The sequence below is a fragment of the Acinonyx jubatus genome, chromosome A2 (assembly GCF_027475565.1).
Source record: "Acinonyx jubatus isolate Ajub_Pintada_27869175 chromosome A2, VMU_Ajub_asm_v1.0, whole genome shotgun sequence".
In the NCBI taxonomy this organism is placed as follows: domain Eukaryota; kingdom Metazoa; phylum Chordata; class Mammalia; order Carnivora; family Felidae; genus Acinonyx; species Acinonyx jubatus.
Window position 1 is genome coordinate 6,886,209 of NC_069383.1, and position 18,326 is coordinate 6,904,534.

Here is an 18,326-nt window from a genome sequence, read left to right on the forward strand (position 1 = left end):
AAACAAAACTGAAGCTTTCTTCATAGCACTGTGACCTTACGGCTTCCAAGCCAGTCGGCTGCGCACAAGAAAACTTACACAGTGCTACTACCCTAAAAAGAACGTAAGTTTCTAGTAACCAGTCACAATTTAAAAAACCAAACAACATACTCCCTGAATTCTAACTGCTGAGAGTCAAGCTCTTAACCACTTTGGGTGTGAGGCCTCCCTGTTCACGAACAGTTGGTTTCTTGTTCAATATGATACTCGTATCATGTAAAGCTCTCTGAATTTTCTTTTGACCACCCAAAGAGTGAGGAAAACAGAACCACACACACAGAGCTGATCCAAACAAGTAGCGGTGGCAAAGAATAAAGCTGTATTACGAGTGTAAACTATGAGGTTCGCTCTTTGAAAAAATAATGTCTGTGTGTATTTCTTAGAAATAATGAGGCACATTACTAGAAGAAACAGCTAGAAGACTTTGGGGAGGAGGACCCAGCAACAGAGAAAGCCGGGATAGGGTACTGTCATTTTGTGGTATAAGTCCTGTTGGAACTACTTAGGTTTCAAAAACATGATTATGGAGAAATATTTGTAAATAAAAACTGGAAACACACAGGAGACTGAATATCCCTGAATCTGTTCGCCTCAGTTCTATTCTCCTTGGGGACCGGCCACCTTTGCCTGCCCCACCACCACCACACCGGGCCCAGGGGTACTGCGCCCCAACTGGACCTCTTGGAAGCTGTGGCTAAAATGCTGCCAAAACCCTCTCCTTTTTGTTCCCTTCAGAACGAGGGAGACAGAAGGGAATTTCAAACAAATTTTTCTAAGTCTTAGTAATGGAAAAATGGCAAAGGGGCCCTAACTACAACAAGTGCATGCGCATGCACACACACACACACACACACACAGACACACACACAGACACACACACAGACACACACAGACACATACACACACACACACACACACACACACACACACACACACACACCCTCCATAAAAGTTCATAGAAATGGTTTGGCTTGCAAAGACGGACTTCTGATCCTTCCACGCTAACTCTGTCCGAAGGCTGGCAGGCCCTACCCATGTGTCGGCTGGGAGAAGCTGCCTTGGGTCGCTCCCTGTCTCCTGCACAGCCCCCACTGTACAGCAGCTGCCTCCCTACACATCACGTGAGCCATTCGAGCTCCCACTCGTCTCTCACCAAGGCCCTCCTACTAGGTTTTGGTTTCCACCTAGTGGATGACTTCTTGCCCCCAGCTCTGTGAGTTCTGGCTGTAGCTGATGACCGCGCCCGTAGAAAGGGCAGTGCCCACCTGAAGTGTGTGACCTGCCCCTTGGCGTGGGGTGACACTCTTACTAATAAAAACAAGGGCTACCGCATAGTCCCTATATTGGCAGGTCTACTTCTGTCACTGACAAATACTAGTTTCTTAACAGCAGGGTCTGAGTTTTCTTTTACGGGGGGAAACAAGAGACATCATCAAATATGACCAAACTCTGAAACCAGAATTTAAAGCATGGAAGTAAAAGCATAGTCGGAAGCTCTGTAGAGTGATAAGTAGCTCGAAATAAGCAAGACTACGTATGAAAAGGGCGAAATAGGAAAGCATTAAAAACAAAACACAAACCTCTTCTTTTCTCCATAAACAAAGTGACTGTCCTCTACAGGTTCAGTCCTATTGATGAGACAGCTGATGAGACCGAGGAGGGTGTGACAGGTGGTGGGGGGGGGGCCTCCCCTGGAAACATTCTCTCTGTTGAAAAGCTTCAGTCTGTACAATTTAACTGTCAACAACTGACAGAAATTAATATTAAGTTCGACTATATCAAACTGAGACTTTTTTTTTGAGAGAGAGAGAGGGTGCATGAGCAGGGGAGAGGGGCAGACGGGGAGACAGAATCTCAAGCAGGCTCCAGGCTCAGCACGGAGCCCAATCCAGGGCTGGATCCCATGACCCTGGGATCGTGACCTGAGCCAGAATCAAAAATCAGACACTCAACCAACTGAGCCACCCAGGTGCCCCGAGACCTTTTAAAAGCAGGTACAATAGTTATAAAATCTGAAAGAACAAATCTACTAACTGTAAACCCTAACAAGAGCAATGGAAGAATTAGCTGGGCTTCCTGAAAGGATCAGAGCAAAAGGAAATCAACAGCAAGAATGTGCTGCGATGCAGCTTGATGACCATCAGACCCCAAAGACCCACCACAGCAACTACAGCATGAACTACAATGAACTACAGCAACAATGAACTACAGCAACATGACCTGATCACATGGAACAGCCAGGCCCCTTTCTCCAGCCAGTTCCCCTGGATGGAGGGAACTAACCGTGACCTCCAGAGAAAGTCTGAAAGAGCCAGGCAAACTAGTAACTTCCAGCAAGGGGGATTGGGGACGGGAGTGGAGACTTCTAGAAAATTCTTGTACTGTTCAAATTCTTAAATAATCTCACCTCATATTTGGTGTTGTTATTATTATTATTATATTAACAATATGATTAGCACAAATCTTGAAAAGAGAGGGAATCCAAGTGCCCGTAAACACCTACAAAGCAGGGAATGGAAGGAGTATAAGGCACATGGAATGCACAGAATAGAATAGAACGAATTTCAGTTTCTCCGTTTTCCAGGTAGATGGTCGGGATTCCCAGGCCTGCTTTCTCATCTGAAAATGCTACTACTACCTGCCGTAGAGGTTTGCTTTAAGGATGAGAGAGAACATATATAAAAGACTCAACACAGGACCAATGCTCAGTAGATGCTCAGTGGACAGCAGAAACCACTGTTATTATTTCCACACAGGAGAATAAAAGAAAAACACAGAAGCTTCCTGTAATACCTAGTATAAGCAGATCATCAGAATATTTGAAGATAAAATATAAGAAGCATTAAAAATGGATGGGAGGGGTGTCTGGGTGGCTCAATCAGTTAAGCGACTGACTCTTGATTTCGGCTCAGTTATCATCTCACAGTTTGTGAGTTCGAGCCCCACATCAGGCTCTGCGCTTGGGATTTTTCTCTCCTCCTCTTTCTCTGCCCTTCCCCACCCATGCTCTATCTCTCTCTCCCTCAAAAATAAATAAATAAACCTATATTTTAAAAGCCTTTAAAAAATGGATGGGAGATTTTTTTAAAGGCTAATAGAACTTTTCTTGGATGCAAAAATTATAATGGGGTTTTCTTTTTCACAAATTGTGTTCACTCCAAGGAGAAGTTCTTTTTGTAGAAAAATGATTGAAAGCTATTACCAAATAATATTTGATTTTCAACTCTTAAAGTACTTATTACAGGAGAATAAAGTATGGGAGGGAAAAAAACTCACCAAAGCAAAACGAATAGCACCTCCACTGTGTTTCAACACTGTTTTATATCCCAAATACCAGCCCAATGCCCTTTAACACAGGTCATTTTTAAACATACAAATCATTTATGTTTGGCCCCATTTATATTCTCAAGGCTCCTTAAAATACTTTTATTTATTTTAATTTTATTGTTTTTTAATTAAAAAAATTTTAATGTTTATTTTTGAAAGAGAGAGAGAGCACGCATGAGCAGGGAAGGGGCGGAGAGAGAGACACACACAGAATCCGAAGCAGGCTCCAAGGCTCTGAGCTGTCAGTACAAACAGTTGATGCGGGGCCCAAACCCATGAACTACAAGATCATGACCTGAGCCAAAGTCGGACACTTAACTGACTGAGCCACCGAGGCGCACCTATTTTTATTTTTTTTAATATTTATTTATTTTGAGAGAGACATATAGAGTGTGAGTGGGGGAGGGGCAGCAATAGGGAGAGGCAGAGAGAGAGAGAGAGAGAGAGAGAGAGAGAGAGAGACAGAGAATCCCAAGCAGGCTCCACACTGTCAGCACAGAGCCTGATGTGGGGCTCATTCCCACAAACCGTGAGATCATGACCTGAGTCAAAATCGAGTTGGGTGCTTAACTGATTGGATCACCCAGGTGCCCCTATTTCTAGACTTTTGTACCCATTTTAATTTCTCAGACGACTAAAGAGGATGTCCCCATTCTCTATAAAGGCTTCCTGACTCTTGCCTGCTACCCTCAAGCAAAATTAATTGCCCTTCCTCTGATGATACTTATTGTTCATCCAACTAAGCATAACCAAGACGGGACTGTCCCTTATTTCCCCCAGTTAGCTAAGATCTCCCCATTCCTAGGGCATCTGGGTGGCTCAGTCAGTTAGGCATCTGACTGTTGGTTTCGGCTCAGGTCATGATCTCACAGTATGGGAGTTCGAGCCCCGCATTAGGCTCTGTGTTGACAGTGCAGAGCCTGTGTGGGATTCTCTCTCTCCCTCCCTCTCTGCCCCTCCCCTGCTCGCTGTCTCTCTTTCTCTCAAAATAAACAAACTTTAAAAAAAAAGAATTAAAAAATATTACATATAAAAAAAGATTTCCCCATTCCTAACCGACATAAATTCAAAAGAAAATGAGCATGTGCTTATGTCATATGCTGTCAGCCCCGATGGTGGGAGACACCCTGTTGTCAACATCAGTTAGCACTGCTTTCACGACAACGTTCCACAGGGGCTCTGAGGGCAAGGCACGTCACTACTGTGCATTCCTTTCAAGGAAAACCCAACTTCTCATACGTGGTGTGTATTTCTTAAAAATGAATTTCCCCTTCATTCTCACTGCTTTAAAACAGTTCTAGGGGCACCTGGGTGGCTCGGTCAGTTGAGCGTACGACTTCAGCTCGGGTCATGATTTTCCAGTTCATGAGTTCGAGCCCCACATCGAACTCACTGCTGTCAGCCTGTCAGCCCAGAGCCGGCCTCGGGTCCTCTGTCCCCCACTTACATTCGCCCCAAAATAAATAAATATTTAAAAAGTAAAAATAAACAGTTCTAGAGGTAGTGATGCTCTTTGAAGGCATACTTTGTACAAGTGCCTGGGGCCTAAGGCAGGATTATAACACCTCTATTATCACACAAGAAACCAGTTTTTACATCACTTCTGAATGTTCAGGGAGCCACTTAAAAATTCTGAACAATGAGAACAACAAGCACACGGGTCAGGAATGTTCAGAAAATAATCCGTATCTTGACTGCGCATGAAACGGCAGGATAAACCAAGGGCTAGGACGTCAGTTGAGTCACAGATATTCTTAGTTCTTACTCCACGGAAGTCACGATACAGATTGCTGCTGGGATTCCTGAGTTCTGTCCAGCCGCCCGTTCTGTAAGGTTGCTGTTATCACATATGCTAGTCAGTAAGTAAGAGCTTTAGAAGAAGAAAAGTCGCCTTCCCATTTCGATGCCGCATGAGAACCCTGGGTGGAGGAACGGGAAGCAAAGAGAACAAGAAGCAGAGGCAAGAGACAGCACTGTCCCAAGAAGGTAACAAACGCTACTGTGTTCCTCATGCGCCGGTGCCCAACCTAGCAACACCGCGGCCAAAGGCCACCAGCCCTTGCCGGCCCCTGGGCGCGATGCCGCGGGCCTGGCATAGACAGAGGGGAGGGCGCCTCCATGCCTTCGCTCACACCATCCCTCCCTCTGTCATGTCTGGACGCCCTTCCTTCTCCCCGTCCGCCTGGTTTTCCAACTTCAGACTCTGTAAAGGCTTTCCTGGTCCCTCCCTCCGACGCCCAGCAAAATGAAATCACTCTTCTTCAGCGGCCTCAGGGCACTTTTCCCGAACCTCTTTCACAGAGCCTGTGTTACTTTCTAGCTTCTTATTCAAGTGTCTGTCTCTCCCCCAAACCTGCCAGCCCCTCAAAAGCAGAGACCTTCCCTGGTGTTCAGCTGGCACGTGGGAGGGATTCAGCATGTCTGGTGGAGGGTGAAAGATGGACGGGCGGGAGCGTGGGGAGGGGGTGAGTAGCGTCCCAAAGCCAGGAGAGAGCTCTGAGGTACAAAAAATATAATCTCTCTCCGCCAATGTACAGGGAGAGGGTAGAAATGGGAAGATGGCCACAAGCCACAGCTGCCCTTGTGGGGTTCCCATGTCAGATGGTGGTGGCAGACAAGGGTCTACGTGAGTCTTTACCCAGGGAAGCCAACAGCTCATAATTCATCCGCATCACGTCTCTGTACAGCTCCTTCTGCCGCTTGACTAGCATGCCCCACTCCTCCCGGGTGAAATACACCGCCACATCCTCAAACACCACCGGGAGCTCCTCAAACACCACAGGAACCTCCTCAAACAGCCCCTCTTCAGAAGGATCCTGCAACAAAGAGCAGCAGTCACTCAACACGCCTCTTATGCCAGACACCCAGCGGGATGCTTTCAAGGTCCTTCGTAAGGACCTTCTCAAGGCCCGTCTCTCTTGGGAGGCTTGCCAAGAGGCCCAGATGTACTCTGAGGCAGCAATGTACCCAGCCAAAGTCAAAGAAGCAAATTTGCGAGGCCCAGAGTTAGTAGGTGAAAAAAACCAACCAACCAAACAAACAAAAAACCAAATGAGCCTCAGTCTGATCCTGGGGTCTCCTAGGAGGAAATAAAAGTGCTGAAGAACAGGGGTCCTGGAAGAGCTTACGACTGCACCCCTCCCTGTAAGGTTCTAAGGGGCTGCCTTCTATTCATCCGTGACTACAATGATGACCGTCTGCCTCCAGGAGCACCTGCTAAGATTTCCCACTGGGATGGGAAGGAAGAAGAAGTCGTACAGAAGAACGAAAGATGCTTATATTCAGTGACGAGGTTTACACGTGCCTTCCTGCTAAAGGAATTCAGATTATAAATGGTTAGACATATTTATTAGCTCCTAATACCAAACACTAGACGGAATATGAACATGAAGAGAAATGAGCTCTGCTGCTTTTCCAGATTCTGGAAAAACCCACGCTTACTAACTTTAGCTGGGCCCTTCTCATGTTAGGGATGAGGAACATCTGAGCTATTCTCATTGGAAGTAGAGGGGTACTCCAAATGACTTCTAGTAAAATCCTGCTCGTGTGAAATAGCTGAGAAATGGCAAAGGACCCCGTAACTCAAAAACTCCAGTGAACGCAGTTTCCTTGCGGCCAACTTTGCAAAGAGCTAGAGACCGACTGAGTGCCCGCAAGGTGAGAGCCAGAGAGGTTTGGGACCTGCCGGTGCGCAGGGGGTGGGAGGGAGTGCCAGCTGACAGCCACGCTCTGGCACAGGTGGACTGTGCCCCTGACGCTGTTTCCTCCCAACAAGACGAGTTTAATCTGACCCGCTCCACCGGCCTTAGGGCAGCATCAAAACCCTTACATAAGAGAATGGGCGTGGAGAGATTTTACAGTTTCAAAGGGCTACCTGATTCCAAAGTCAAAGCTGAAAAACTTTTAGAAGTGAAGTATTTAAGAGTTCTGTGGTTGTTTTGTGGTCGTGTATTATCTTCTTGAGTTCTGTGACTGTTTTGGATTCTGGATAAAGATCAGTGTTCTGAATTTAGATGTTCCCTTTATATCAGGAGTTAGAATGTTCTGTCCCACTAATTATGTTGTCTGCAAAAGGAAATGAGAACAACAGGGGTGCTGTCTTAAATACATGAGATAATACACGTAGAGCACATAAAATAATGCCTGCTACGTTATCGGCACGTTAGGTTATGATAACAGTATAATGTTAGCAGCAGGCGTAGCTACTATAATCTCCCCATCATCGTCATGCAAAATATGTTGTTCTTAGTACAGAATCCTTCCCCTGGAGACACAGCAATCATTACAAACACATTACCTGGCCGCAGGGTTCGGCAGCGTCATTACACAAAATGTTAACATTTGAGGCGCTGTAGATACCATCAGCAATTTCTTTTTGCCTCAATTCAGAAATGCAGTCGAGATACAATGCAGGAATTGTTCCATCCTCTCTCGGGTCCTCCAGTTCAGCTCTGGAGCCGGGCAGGAGCTGGGCCATGTTCTCATAGGCTCCCAGAGGCCCTGGGGGGTACAATATGGGATAATCTGCCGTGAAGAGGTGCTCTGGGCTGGCCAGAACATCTCCGGATTCATCTCGGATGCTCTGGAGACGGGCTGCCCAGATGGGGTCCCGTGCTGCCAAGGCATTGACGCAGAACAGGTGAGCTTTGCTCTTGGCGTGGTATTTGAGCGTCTCTACCTTGAATGGTCCTGTGTAACCTTCGATTAATCTTGACCGTTTGTCCCTGACAGACGGGTATTCTCGGCAGGCAGAGCAGAAGAGAGCCGTCTGCTCCTCGTTCATGACCAACCACGGGAACTGCACAAACCAAGACTTCTGGATAGACCGGGGTTTCAAGGGTTTTTTGCTCTTTCCTGTACAGTCTCCCTCAGTGTTGCCACGCTCCGTGCTGAAGTGGGAAAGACAGGCTTTCTTCTGAGGCGGCAGGTACGGTCCGGCTTCTGCGGCCAGACTCTGCCCGTCCCCTTCTTCCACGCAGCCCATCTGGTTTTTCCCTTTAGAGAAAAGAGACCAGTGGAATTTGGTCTGAGGTCCTGTAGTTAGAGCCACTGCCACCCATGAAGCCTCTCGGTGTATCAAACACGAAAGCTGGAAGTCACACCCAAGAGTGACACAGGCTCTACTCAGAATTTTCTTTCAGACCCCCAGCACCCCAGGGCCCACCTCAGCTGACCCAGAAGAAAATCAGAGGAGCTTTAAGCAACTCCTCCTTTTTTTTTAAATTTAAATTTTGGCTTGGCCAAAAAGACCTCTGCAATTTCATCTTTGCAACCCAAGATATGGGCACAATCTTCAGAAGTTCAAGCTTATTTATGGATAAGAACGCAAACTGATAAAATGTCGGTTAATGAAGATATTAAAGCCAAATCCTGCAACTCCGTCCTCAGCAGGAACCCCCTTCCATGGTACCCTGGCACACAGACGTCTGCACTCCGCTCGCGCATCTTTGGAACCAGGGAACGACCAACCTCCTGGGTAGTTTTTGTCCCCAGAGTTTGCCTTAAACCACGATCCATTTGTAAGTACTTTCCACCCAGGGGTGCTATGTCAGCCCTCCAGAGAAACACAAGCCCTCTCCCACACCACAGCCCTTCCAAGAGGCAAAAACTCTCAACTCACACAGATCTTCTTCCTCAAGCTAAACTAGAAGTTTCTTTATTCACGCCTTACTTGAAACGCAACTTACAGCTTTCGCAGCTCTAACTCCCCTGGAGCCATTTCTTGTGCATAATAAGCACAGATGCCCAGTGGCCAAGGACTCCATGGTACTTGCTCCAGGCCAACAGTCCAGTCTACACATCCGGAGCTCACCCAGGAGCACAAAGCGGCTAATGAAGAGTAAGCAGGCTCAAAAGAAAGAGCCAAGCATTGGAAAACAAAATAAAACAAACTGGTATCTATGAAGTCTCAGGCTCCCTGTGGTCCATCTGAGACAGATCGTGAGGGAGAGTAGACTCCTGTGATTCGACTCCCGGAACAGCTTGTTCCGCCTCCCTTTTCTCCGGCATTGGGGGCTGGGTAACTCAACCACCTCATACAATGACACGATGTCACCTGGCCTGACTCTAGCCAAGCCAGTCCCTCAACAGGACGGGCTTATCAAAGGAGAAGAGCCAAAATAAATCCTAGAACTTAGCAGACATCTGTCCATTCACTCAGTGATTACTTAATGTGCAACTGCTATGTGCCAGGCATTGTTCTTAGCACTGGGAATACAGGAGTCAGTAAGACAAAGTCATGCCGTCGTGGAACTTAGAATATATAACTGCAAATCAACATATACTCTCAGGCAGAAATAAAGAGAGGGCCACCTGGGTGGCTCAGTCGGTTAAGCATCCGACTTGGGCTCAGATCATGACCTCACGGGTCGTGGGTTCGAGCCCCGCATCAGGCTGTGTGCTGACAGCTCAGAGCCTGGAGCCTGCTTCAGATTCTGTGTCTCCCTCTTCTCTCTCTGCGCACTCCCCTCCCGCTCGTGCCCTGTGTCTCCCTCTCTCAAAAATAAACATTAAAAACATAAAAAACATTATAAACAATAAAAAAACATTAAAAACAATAAAACATTAAAAAACATAAAAAATAAACATTAAAACATTTAAAAACAATAAACATAAAAAAAAAAAACAAAAAAAACCACCCGCCTGGGTGGCTCGGTCACTTAGGCTAAGGCATCTGACTTTGGCTCAGGTCATGATCTTGCAGTCCATGAGTTGGAGCCTGTGCAGACGGCTCAGAGCCTGGAGCCTGCTTCGGATTCTACATCTCCCTCTCTCTCTGCCCCTCCCCATTCATGCTCGATCTCTCTCTCTCAAAAATGAATAAATGTTTAAAAAAAATTTTTTTTTAAACATTAAGAAATGGTTTAGGGGTGCCTGGGTGGCTCAGTTGGTTAAGCGTCCGACTTCACCCGGGTCACGATCTCACGGTCCATGAGTTCGAGCCCCGCGTCAGGCTCTGGGCTGATGGCTCAGAGTCTGGAGCCTGCTTCCGATTCTGTGTCTCCTTCTTTCCCTGCCCTTCCACCATTCATGCTCTGTCTCTCTCTGTCTCAAAAATAAATAAACGTTAAAAAAAAAAAAAGAAATGGTTTAAAAAAAATAAAGAGAATGTTGGAGAATGATGTGTATATGTCAGATACACTGGGAAAGGACAGCATTCTCATGTGAGCTGGAGGACAGCAGGGAGAGGCCAGGGATAAGACAGGAGTCCTGGTGCCCAGCTTTCTGCCCCCTCTCTCCAGCTAAGTACCCCTCCTCCCATGCGGGTCCACACTCACCTGGATGGTGGCTCAGGACATTCCTCTGGCCCTGGGCACTGCCCACCCATGGCTCTGGCCCTCGCTCAAACTTGTAGAACAGTTCTGGGTTGGCAATAGTTGGTCCTGAGTCAGGAACAGAGAGAAGCGCTTATGAAGTCTTAGATCCCGGTCACAAGGTTAAGGAAGGGTCTGTCTGGGACCTCCCCCTCCGCACTGTAAGATAATTGGTCAAGGGCACAGGTAGGAATCTTGATACTTCAGCATGGTGGTTTGGAAACTCAGATATCCATAAGGCTCCTAAAAGAATGGGGGACTAAGTGAATGCAGTGAGGGGCACAGTGTCCCTCTTTGAGGCTAAAAGGGTTTGAAAACTACTCCTGGTTCAGAACAGAGACTCACAAACCCAAATGCTGAGAGGGGCCAGGCCAACAACGTAACTGAGGAAAGCAGGCCGGGTGGGGAGGCTGTGGCCACCCGTGTGGGGGTACAGCTGCCACTCCCCTCGGGGAACTCAGGGTCAGCGCTGCCAGGCTGTACTGCTTTCCAAGAGAAACCAGAAATCATAATTCCATGTAAAAACTACCCATGGTGAAATATTAACAAATTAAATATTGTAAAGGAACCACCTGGCAGGCTCAGTGGGAAGAGCACGTGGCTCTTGATCTCAGGGTCATGAGTTTGAGCCCCACGTTGGGTCTAGAGATTACTTACGTAACCTTAAAAAAATTAGGGGCGCCTGGGGGGCTCAGTCGGTTAAGATCTGACTTCGGCCCAGGTCATGATCTCGCGGTCCGGGAGTTCGAGCCCCGCGTCGGGCTCTGTGCTAACAGTTCAGAGCCTGGAGCCTGTTTTGGATTCTGTGTCTCCCTCTTTCTCTGCCCCTCCCCCGTTCATGCTCTGTCTCTCTCTGTCTCAAAAATAAATAAATGTTAAAAAAAAAAAAACTTAAAAAAATAAAAAATATTGTAGAGAAACCAAGCAAAAGTGATGAAAGCAGAATAAAGGCCCGTGAGCCGCGACTCTGCAACTTTTGGTTTAAAAGAACCGGCAGTTTTCCAACTGGGTTTGGCAGGCCTGGGAGAACCCGCTGTAGCCCCTGCGCCCACAGAGAGCTAGCTGCCTGTGGCTCCTGCAGCCTTAGACAGGGGGGGGGGGGGGTGGGGGGGGTGGGGGGGTGGGGGCCGAGATGACAAGAAGAGAAAGGCGTGTCACACGGTCGTCCAAGTGAATTGAGAAAATAGCACATACGTTGTACACACGCGTTGAATTACAATCACGTCTGCCTGTGGCACGGAAAGTCTACCCACAGAAGCAGAGAAAGGACATTCAGAAAATAGAAAAGGTGAAATACACCTACATGGGCACAAAGTTTTAAGTGCCTTTAGCTCCTTAAGCCTCTACGACGGCCCTACGAAGGAAACCAAGACTTAAAATGTGAAAGTTGGGTCGAAGGCACACCAGAGTCACGTGGTGGGGGCTGGGCCTGGGCCCAGATCTCCACAGGCCAGATGATGCTCCTGCTTCCAACACTTACTACCTCCAGTGTCCTGTGAGCACCTGAAACAAAATCCACCCTGCAGCTCCACCCACCACAGGCCGGCTTCCTGCTGGCACCGTGTGATTCGGTAAGGCATCAAGGTCCAGCCCTGACATGCTCCAGTTCCCCACTTCTCTTGGCCAACGTACGAGAAGGAGAGAAAGGGTGGTGCGTGAATCTTGTGCAGTTAAGTTACATAAGGGGCTGCGCAGGTGAATGGTGGAAACAGGCCTGAAAAAAATGGTAGGATTCCAGAAAATTCTCCAGTACGGCAGAGTCGGATATGATTTGGAATGCTGACCTAGACCGAGGCGGTGGGGAAGCGAACAGGGGCCCATACCTAGTGGTGCCACCAGCTTGTCGGAACCACAGATCTCCTTCTGTTGCTGACTCAGCAGCATCCATTCCCCCTGAAGCAAGTATACAGTGATGTCATCAAAGGTCACAGGAGCCTGGAGGGAAAAATGACACCTGCTAAGCACCAATTTCCTCCTCTGATGAATCTTCCGCATCTGTGTTCACACCCCCTGAGGGCACCTGTGCTCTGGGAACCTATCAAACTAGAGGAGGGGCATCGTCAATCTACATATAAGACCTAAAGACCCCACCTCTCTCACCTCCTGGGTGCACAGGAAGGGCCACACACCGAAACAACTGTCATGGAGAAGGCTGACTCAGGAACTCCGCCATCCTTTCCTGGCACCCTCCTCGCCTGCCACAGTACCCGGTATTCTCAGCCAGTGCTTCAGCAACAACCTAGGGCACATTCTTGTGCAAAATCTTGAACATGGTAAGGAAGACGTATCTAATTTCTGGAAACAGTCGAAAGTCCTTCAGAACTATGTCTGCCGATTAAGTCAGTGATCAAGACAGGCAAAGGTTTACAGTGGAGAACTATATATCCCATGGAGCTTGTAAAATAGCTCTGTTCTATGGGGCACCTGGGTGGCTCAGTCGGTTGGGTGTCCGACTTCGGCTCAGGTCATGATCTCGCGGTCCGTGAGTTCGAGCCCCGTGTCAGGCTCTGGGCTGATGGCTCAGAGCCTGGAGCCTGTTTCAGATTCTGTGTCTCCCTCTCTCTCTGACCCTCCCCCGTTCATGCTCTGTCTCTCTCTGTCTCAAAAATAAATAAACGTTAAAACAAAGATTTTTTTTTAAATAGCTCTGTTCTGCCAAAAAGGGGCCCGGGGATCAGAAAATATTTTGGGGGAGCTCTGGTGTAAGACGGTGGATTGAACAAGTACACTGAATTCTGCATCCTCCCTGTGAATTTAAGACACCCTCCCTGGGGTGCCTGCATGGCTCAGTCACTTGAGCTTCTGACTGCGGCTCAGGTCATGATCTCATGGTTCGTGAGCTCGAGCCCCGCAGAGGGCTCTGTGCCGATGGCTCGGGGGCCTGGAGCCTGCTTCGGATTCTGTGTCTCCTTTTCTCTCTGCCCCTCCCCCGCTGTGCTCTGTCTCTGTGTGTCTCAAAAATAAATAAATAAATGTAAAAAAAAATTTTTTTTTAAAGACACCCTCCCTGCCAAAACACTCCAAAAGAAAACACCCACGAGGCTAGGAAACAGAACAAGGAGGGAGGTGGAGGAGACAGAAGCAATAGGATTTTGGAAACTGAAAAGTAGAAGAAAAAGTAGTAACTGAGCAGACCCAAAGAAATCAAATCCTCGCCCAGCAGTGGGCAAACTGAGAAACGACCCAATTTATACCACAAAATCCAAAAAAGGCTCAGAAACTGCAGTGCTGAGAACCTCCGGCCTGGGAGTGAAGGCAGCAAGGCTAAGACAACAAGAATGGGGGGAAAGCTGTTCACCAAGAAATGCCTGCCCAGAGTCCTCTGCAAGGCTCAGTGCTGACAAGCCCCCCCCCCCCCCCCCCCCCCCCGTCTTCCACGGACTCGGGGCTTCCAGTTAGAATTTTGGTTTCTGACTATTAAGTGTCCGACTATTAAGCTGGACTATCAGACATCTGGAGAAAGGTTCTCACGGATGGTGGCAGGGAGAGGAGGCAGGTTGGAACTGAGGAAATGAATGTGAGGCATGGAAAAGAAAACTTTTCCAAAACAAAACTATCATCATAGCCCCAGAGAGGGAAGAATCCGCGGCCATGCAACAAACCATTATAAAAGAAATCATCAGAAAAGGAAATAGGCAGAAAACATTGCTCCGTTTATCCTTTTAATTTCATACCCCGAACATTTATCACTTAGTCTGATAAAGAAAATTATTAAGAAAATATAAATTCCCCACCGCCAAAGCAAAACAACATTTTGGGAAACAGTATCTTTGGGGTAAGTAGAAGGCCTTCCAGAGTGACAACTGTGAAGGGGACACGTTTATTTCCATTTATGACAAGTTCTAGTGCATTTGTCTAAAATTGCCTTGTAACTTTATGGTCAGATTTCGAGCAGGTGAAATATCTATTTTAACTCAACAGTCAAAGCTTCTTGAGAAAAATAATACAGATAGTTCTTATCACTCACTGTTGAGCTGTATACTTAAAAAAATAATTTGACTGCTTTTCTTATGAGTTAATACGTGTTCACCACAGAAAATTTAGACGAGCAGAAAAAATGTTTTAAGATCACCCATAATCCCCTTACTAAAAAAGAATTACTATTGACACCTGGTATGTAACCTTACAGTCTTTCACCTATGAATATGTATGAATGAACAATTTTAAAAACAAAAATGGTTTGGAAACACAATGGTCCAAAATCTTTGGGACACAGCAAAAGCAGTTCTAAGAGGGAAGTTTATAGCAATACAGGTCTACCTTAAGAAGCAAGAAAAATCTCAATCTAATCTTATCCCTAAAGGAACTAGAAAAAGAGGAACAAACAGAGCCCAAAGGAAGGAAATAATAAAGACCAGAGTGGAAATAAATGAAATACAAAGAAAAGAAAAGATCAATGAATCTAAGAGCTGGTTCTTTAGAAAGGATAAACGACATTGATAAACCTTCAGCCAGACTCATCAAGAAAAAAAGCAAGAGGACTTAGATAAATAAAATCAGGAATGAAAGAGGAGAAATAACAATGGATACCCCAGAAACACAAAGGATTACAAGAGAATACTATGAAAAATTATATGTCAACAATTGAACAACCTAGAAGAAATAGATAAATTCATAGAAACATACAATCATCCAAAACTGAATCTGGAAGAAACAGAAAATTTGAACAGACTGATTGCTAGTAATTAAATTTATTCAGTAATCAAAAAACTCCCAACAAACAAAAGTCCAGGACCAAATGGCTTCACAGGTGAATTCTACCAAACATGTAAAGAAGAATTAAAACCTATTCTTCTCAAAATTCTAAAAGACAGTAAAGGAAAAAAACTTCCCAATTCTTACTGAGGTCAGCATTAACCAAAACCAGACAAGGACACTACAAAAAAAGAAACTACAGACCAATATACCTGACAAACAAAGATGCAAAAATTCTCAAGAAATAGTAGCAAACAGAATTCAACAATACATTAAAAGCATCCATTCAGCACAATCAAGCGGGATTTATTCCAGTGATGCAAGGATGACTATTTGCAAATCAATCAATGTGATGCATCACATTAACAAACAGAAGGATAAAAGCCACATCATCTCAATAGATGCATTTGACATTTGACAAAATAAACATCCTTTCATGATAAAAACTAACAAAGTAGGCTTAGAGGGAACATATACCAACATAATAAAGGCCATATATGAAAAATCCACAGTTAACATCATATTTAATGATGGAAAAACTGGAAGCTTTTCCTCTAAGATCAGAAATAAGATGTAGATGTCCACTTCTACCACTTTTATTCAACATAGTACTAGAAGTCCCAGCCACAGCAATCAGACAAGCAAAAAAAATAGACGGATCCAAATTGGTAAGGAAGAAGTATAGCTATCACTATTTGCAGATGACATGATATTACACATAGAAAACCCTAAAGACTCCACCAAAAAGCTATTAGAACTAATAAATGAATTCTGTAAAGATGCAGAATATAAAATTAATATACAGAAATCTATTGCATTTCTCTATACTAATAACAAAGTAGCAGAAAGAGAAATTATGAAAACAATTCCACGTACAATTGAACCAAAAAGAATAAAATGCCTAGGAATAAATTTAACCAAAGAGGTAAAAGACCTATACTCTGTAAACTATAAGACAGTGATCAAAGAAATGAAGACAACACACACACACACACACACACACACACGGAAAGATATACATGCTCATGGACTGAAAGAATCAATACTGTCAAAATGTCCATATTACCCAAAGCAATCTACAGATTCAACGCAATCCATATCAAAACACTAACACCACTTTTCACAGAACTAGAACAAAGAATCCTAAAATTTGTATGGAACCACAAAAGACCCAAATAGCCAAAGCAATCTTCAGAAAAAAGACCAAAGCTGGAAGTATCACAATCTCAGATTTCAAGATATACTACAAAACTGTATTAATCTAAACAGTATGGTAGTGGCACAAAAACAGACACATAGATAAACAGAACAGGACAGAAAACCCGGAAATAACCCCCCTTGTATATGGTCAATTAATTTGTGACTAAGGAGGCCAGTATATACGATGGGGGAAAAGACAGACTTTTCAATAAATAGTGCTGGGAAAACTGTATAACTACATGCAAAAGAATGAAACTGGGCTACTCTCTTACACCATACACACACAAAAAAATCTCAAAGTGGCTTAAAGACCTAAATGTGAGAACTAAAATCATAAAACTCCTAACAGAAAACATAGGCAGTAATCTCTTGGACATCAACCTTAGCAACATATTTACAAGATGTCTCCTCAGGTAAGGGAAATAAAAGTAAAACTAAACTGTTGGGACTGCACCAAAATAAAAGGTTTTTGCACAGTGAAGGAAACCATCAATAAAACAAAAAGGCAACCAGTGAATGGGAGAAGATATTTGTAAATGATGTATAAGAGGTTAATATCCAAAATACATAACGAACTTACAGAACTCAACATCCTAAAAAAAAAAAAAAAAACTAACTAAAAAATGAGCAGACACAGGGGTGCCTGGGTGGCCCAGTCGGTTGTGTCTGACTTTGGCTCAGGTCATAATCTCATGGCTCACAAGTTCGAGCCCTGCATCCAGCTCTGTGCTGACAGCTCAGAGCATGGAGCCTGCTTCAGATTCTGTCTCCATCTCTCTTTCCCCCTCCCCTGCTCGCACACTGTCTCTCTGTGTCTCTCTCAGATATAAATAAACACTAAAAAAATTTTTTTTACATGAACAGAGGATTTGGATAGACATTTTTCCAAAGAAGGCATACAGATGGTCAATGGACACATGAAATAATGTTCAACATCAGTAATCATCAGGGAAATAAATATCAAAGAACAATGAGATATCACCTTGCACCCCAGCCAGAATGGCTAGTATCAAAAAGACAAGAAATCACAGGGGTACGTGGCTGGCTCAGTCAGTAGAGCACACAACTCTTGATCTCGGGGTTGTGAGTTCAAGCCCCACACTGGGTGTAGAGATTACTTAAAATAAAAACAAAAAAACAAGGTAAGAAATAACAAGTACTGATGAGGATATGCAGAAAAGACAGCACTCGTGCCATTTGTGACGTAAATTGGTGCAGCCATTGTGGAAAACAATACGGAGATTCCTCAAAGAGTTAAAAACAGAAATACTATATATCAGCCATATAATCAGCCACATCAATATCAGCCATAAAAAAGAATGAGATCTTGCCATTTGTGACAACATGGGTGGATCTAGAAGGTATTATGCTAAGTGAAAGAAGTCAGACAAAAAAGACAAACAGAATATGACTTACCTAAAGTGGAATTTTAGTGGAATCTAAAAAAGAAAACAAAGTAACAAAAAACTGAAACAGACTCATAAACACAGAGAACAAACTGGTGGTCGCCAGAGGGATGGGGGGATGGCAGTGGGAGAACTAGGTGAAGGAGATTAAGAGACACAAACTTCCAGTCATAAAATAAATAAGACATGGGGCTGAACAGTATGGAACGGAGAATGCTGTCAATAATATTTAATAATGCCGTGCAGTGGCAGATGGTAACAACACTTGCAGTGAGCAATGAGTCACGTGTAGAATTGTCCAATCACTATGTTGCATTCCTGAAACTAATAAAACATAGTATGGCAG

At 45.0% G+C, this 18,326-nt stretch overlaps 1 protein-coding gene across 3 annotated transcripts in view; it reads right to left on the bottom strand.

Annotated features, from left to right (window-relative positions):
* Positions 1-18,326, bottom strand: part of ZNF862 (zinc finger protein 862) — a 37,095-nt gene that overhangs the window by 14,623 nt on the left and 4,146 nt on the right. Inside the window, exons 1-5 of one of the 3 annotated variants that reach the window (XM_015082405.3) lie at positions 12,780-13,300; positions 12,503-12,614; positions 10,644-10,748; positions 7,664-8,361; positions 6,005-6,182 (exon numbers count right to left, since the gene is read on the bottom strand). In XM_015082405.3, coding sequence (XP_014937891.1) covers positions 6,005-6,182; positions 7,664-8,361; positions 10,644-10,748; positions 12,503-12,563 — 1,042 coding nt within the window. In that variant the 5' untranslated portion in view covers positions 12,564-12,614; positions 12,780-13,300. Of the gene's footprint in view, positions 1-6,004; positions 6,183-7,663; positions 8,362-10,643; positions 10,749-11,336; positions 11,739-12,502; positions 12,615-12,779; positions 13,301-18,326 lie in introns of those variants that run through there. The other 2 variants (XM_027075724.2, XM_053217912.1) reach the window with 2 other exon arrangements.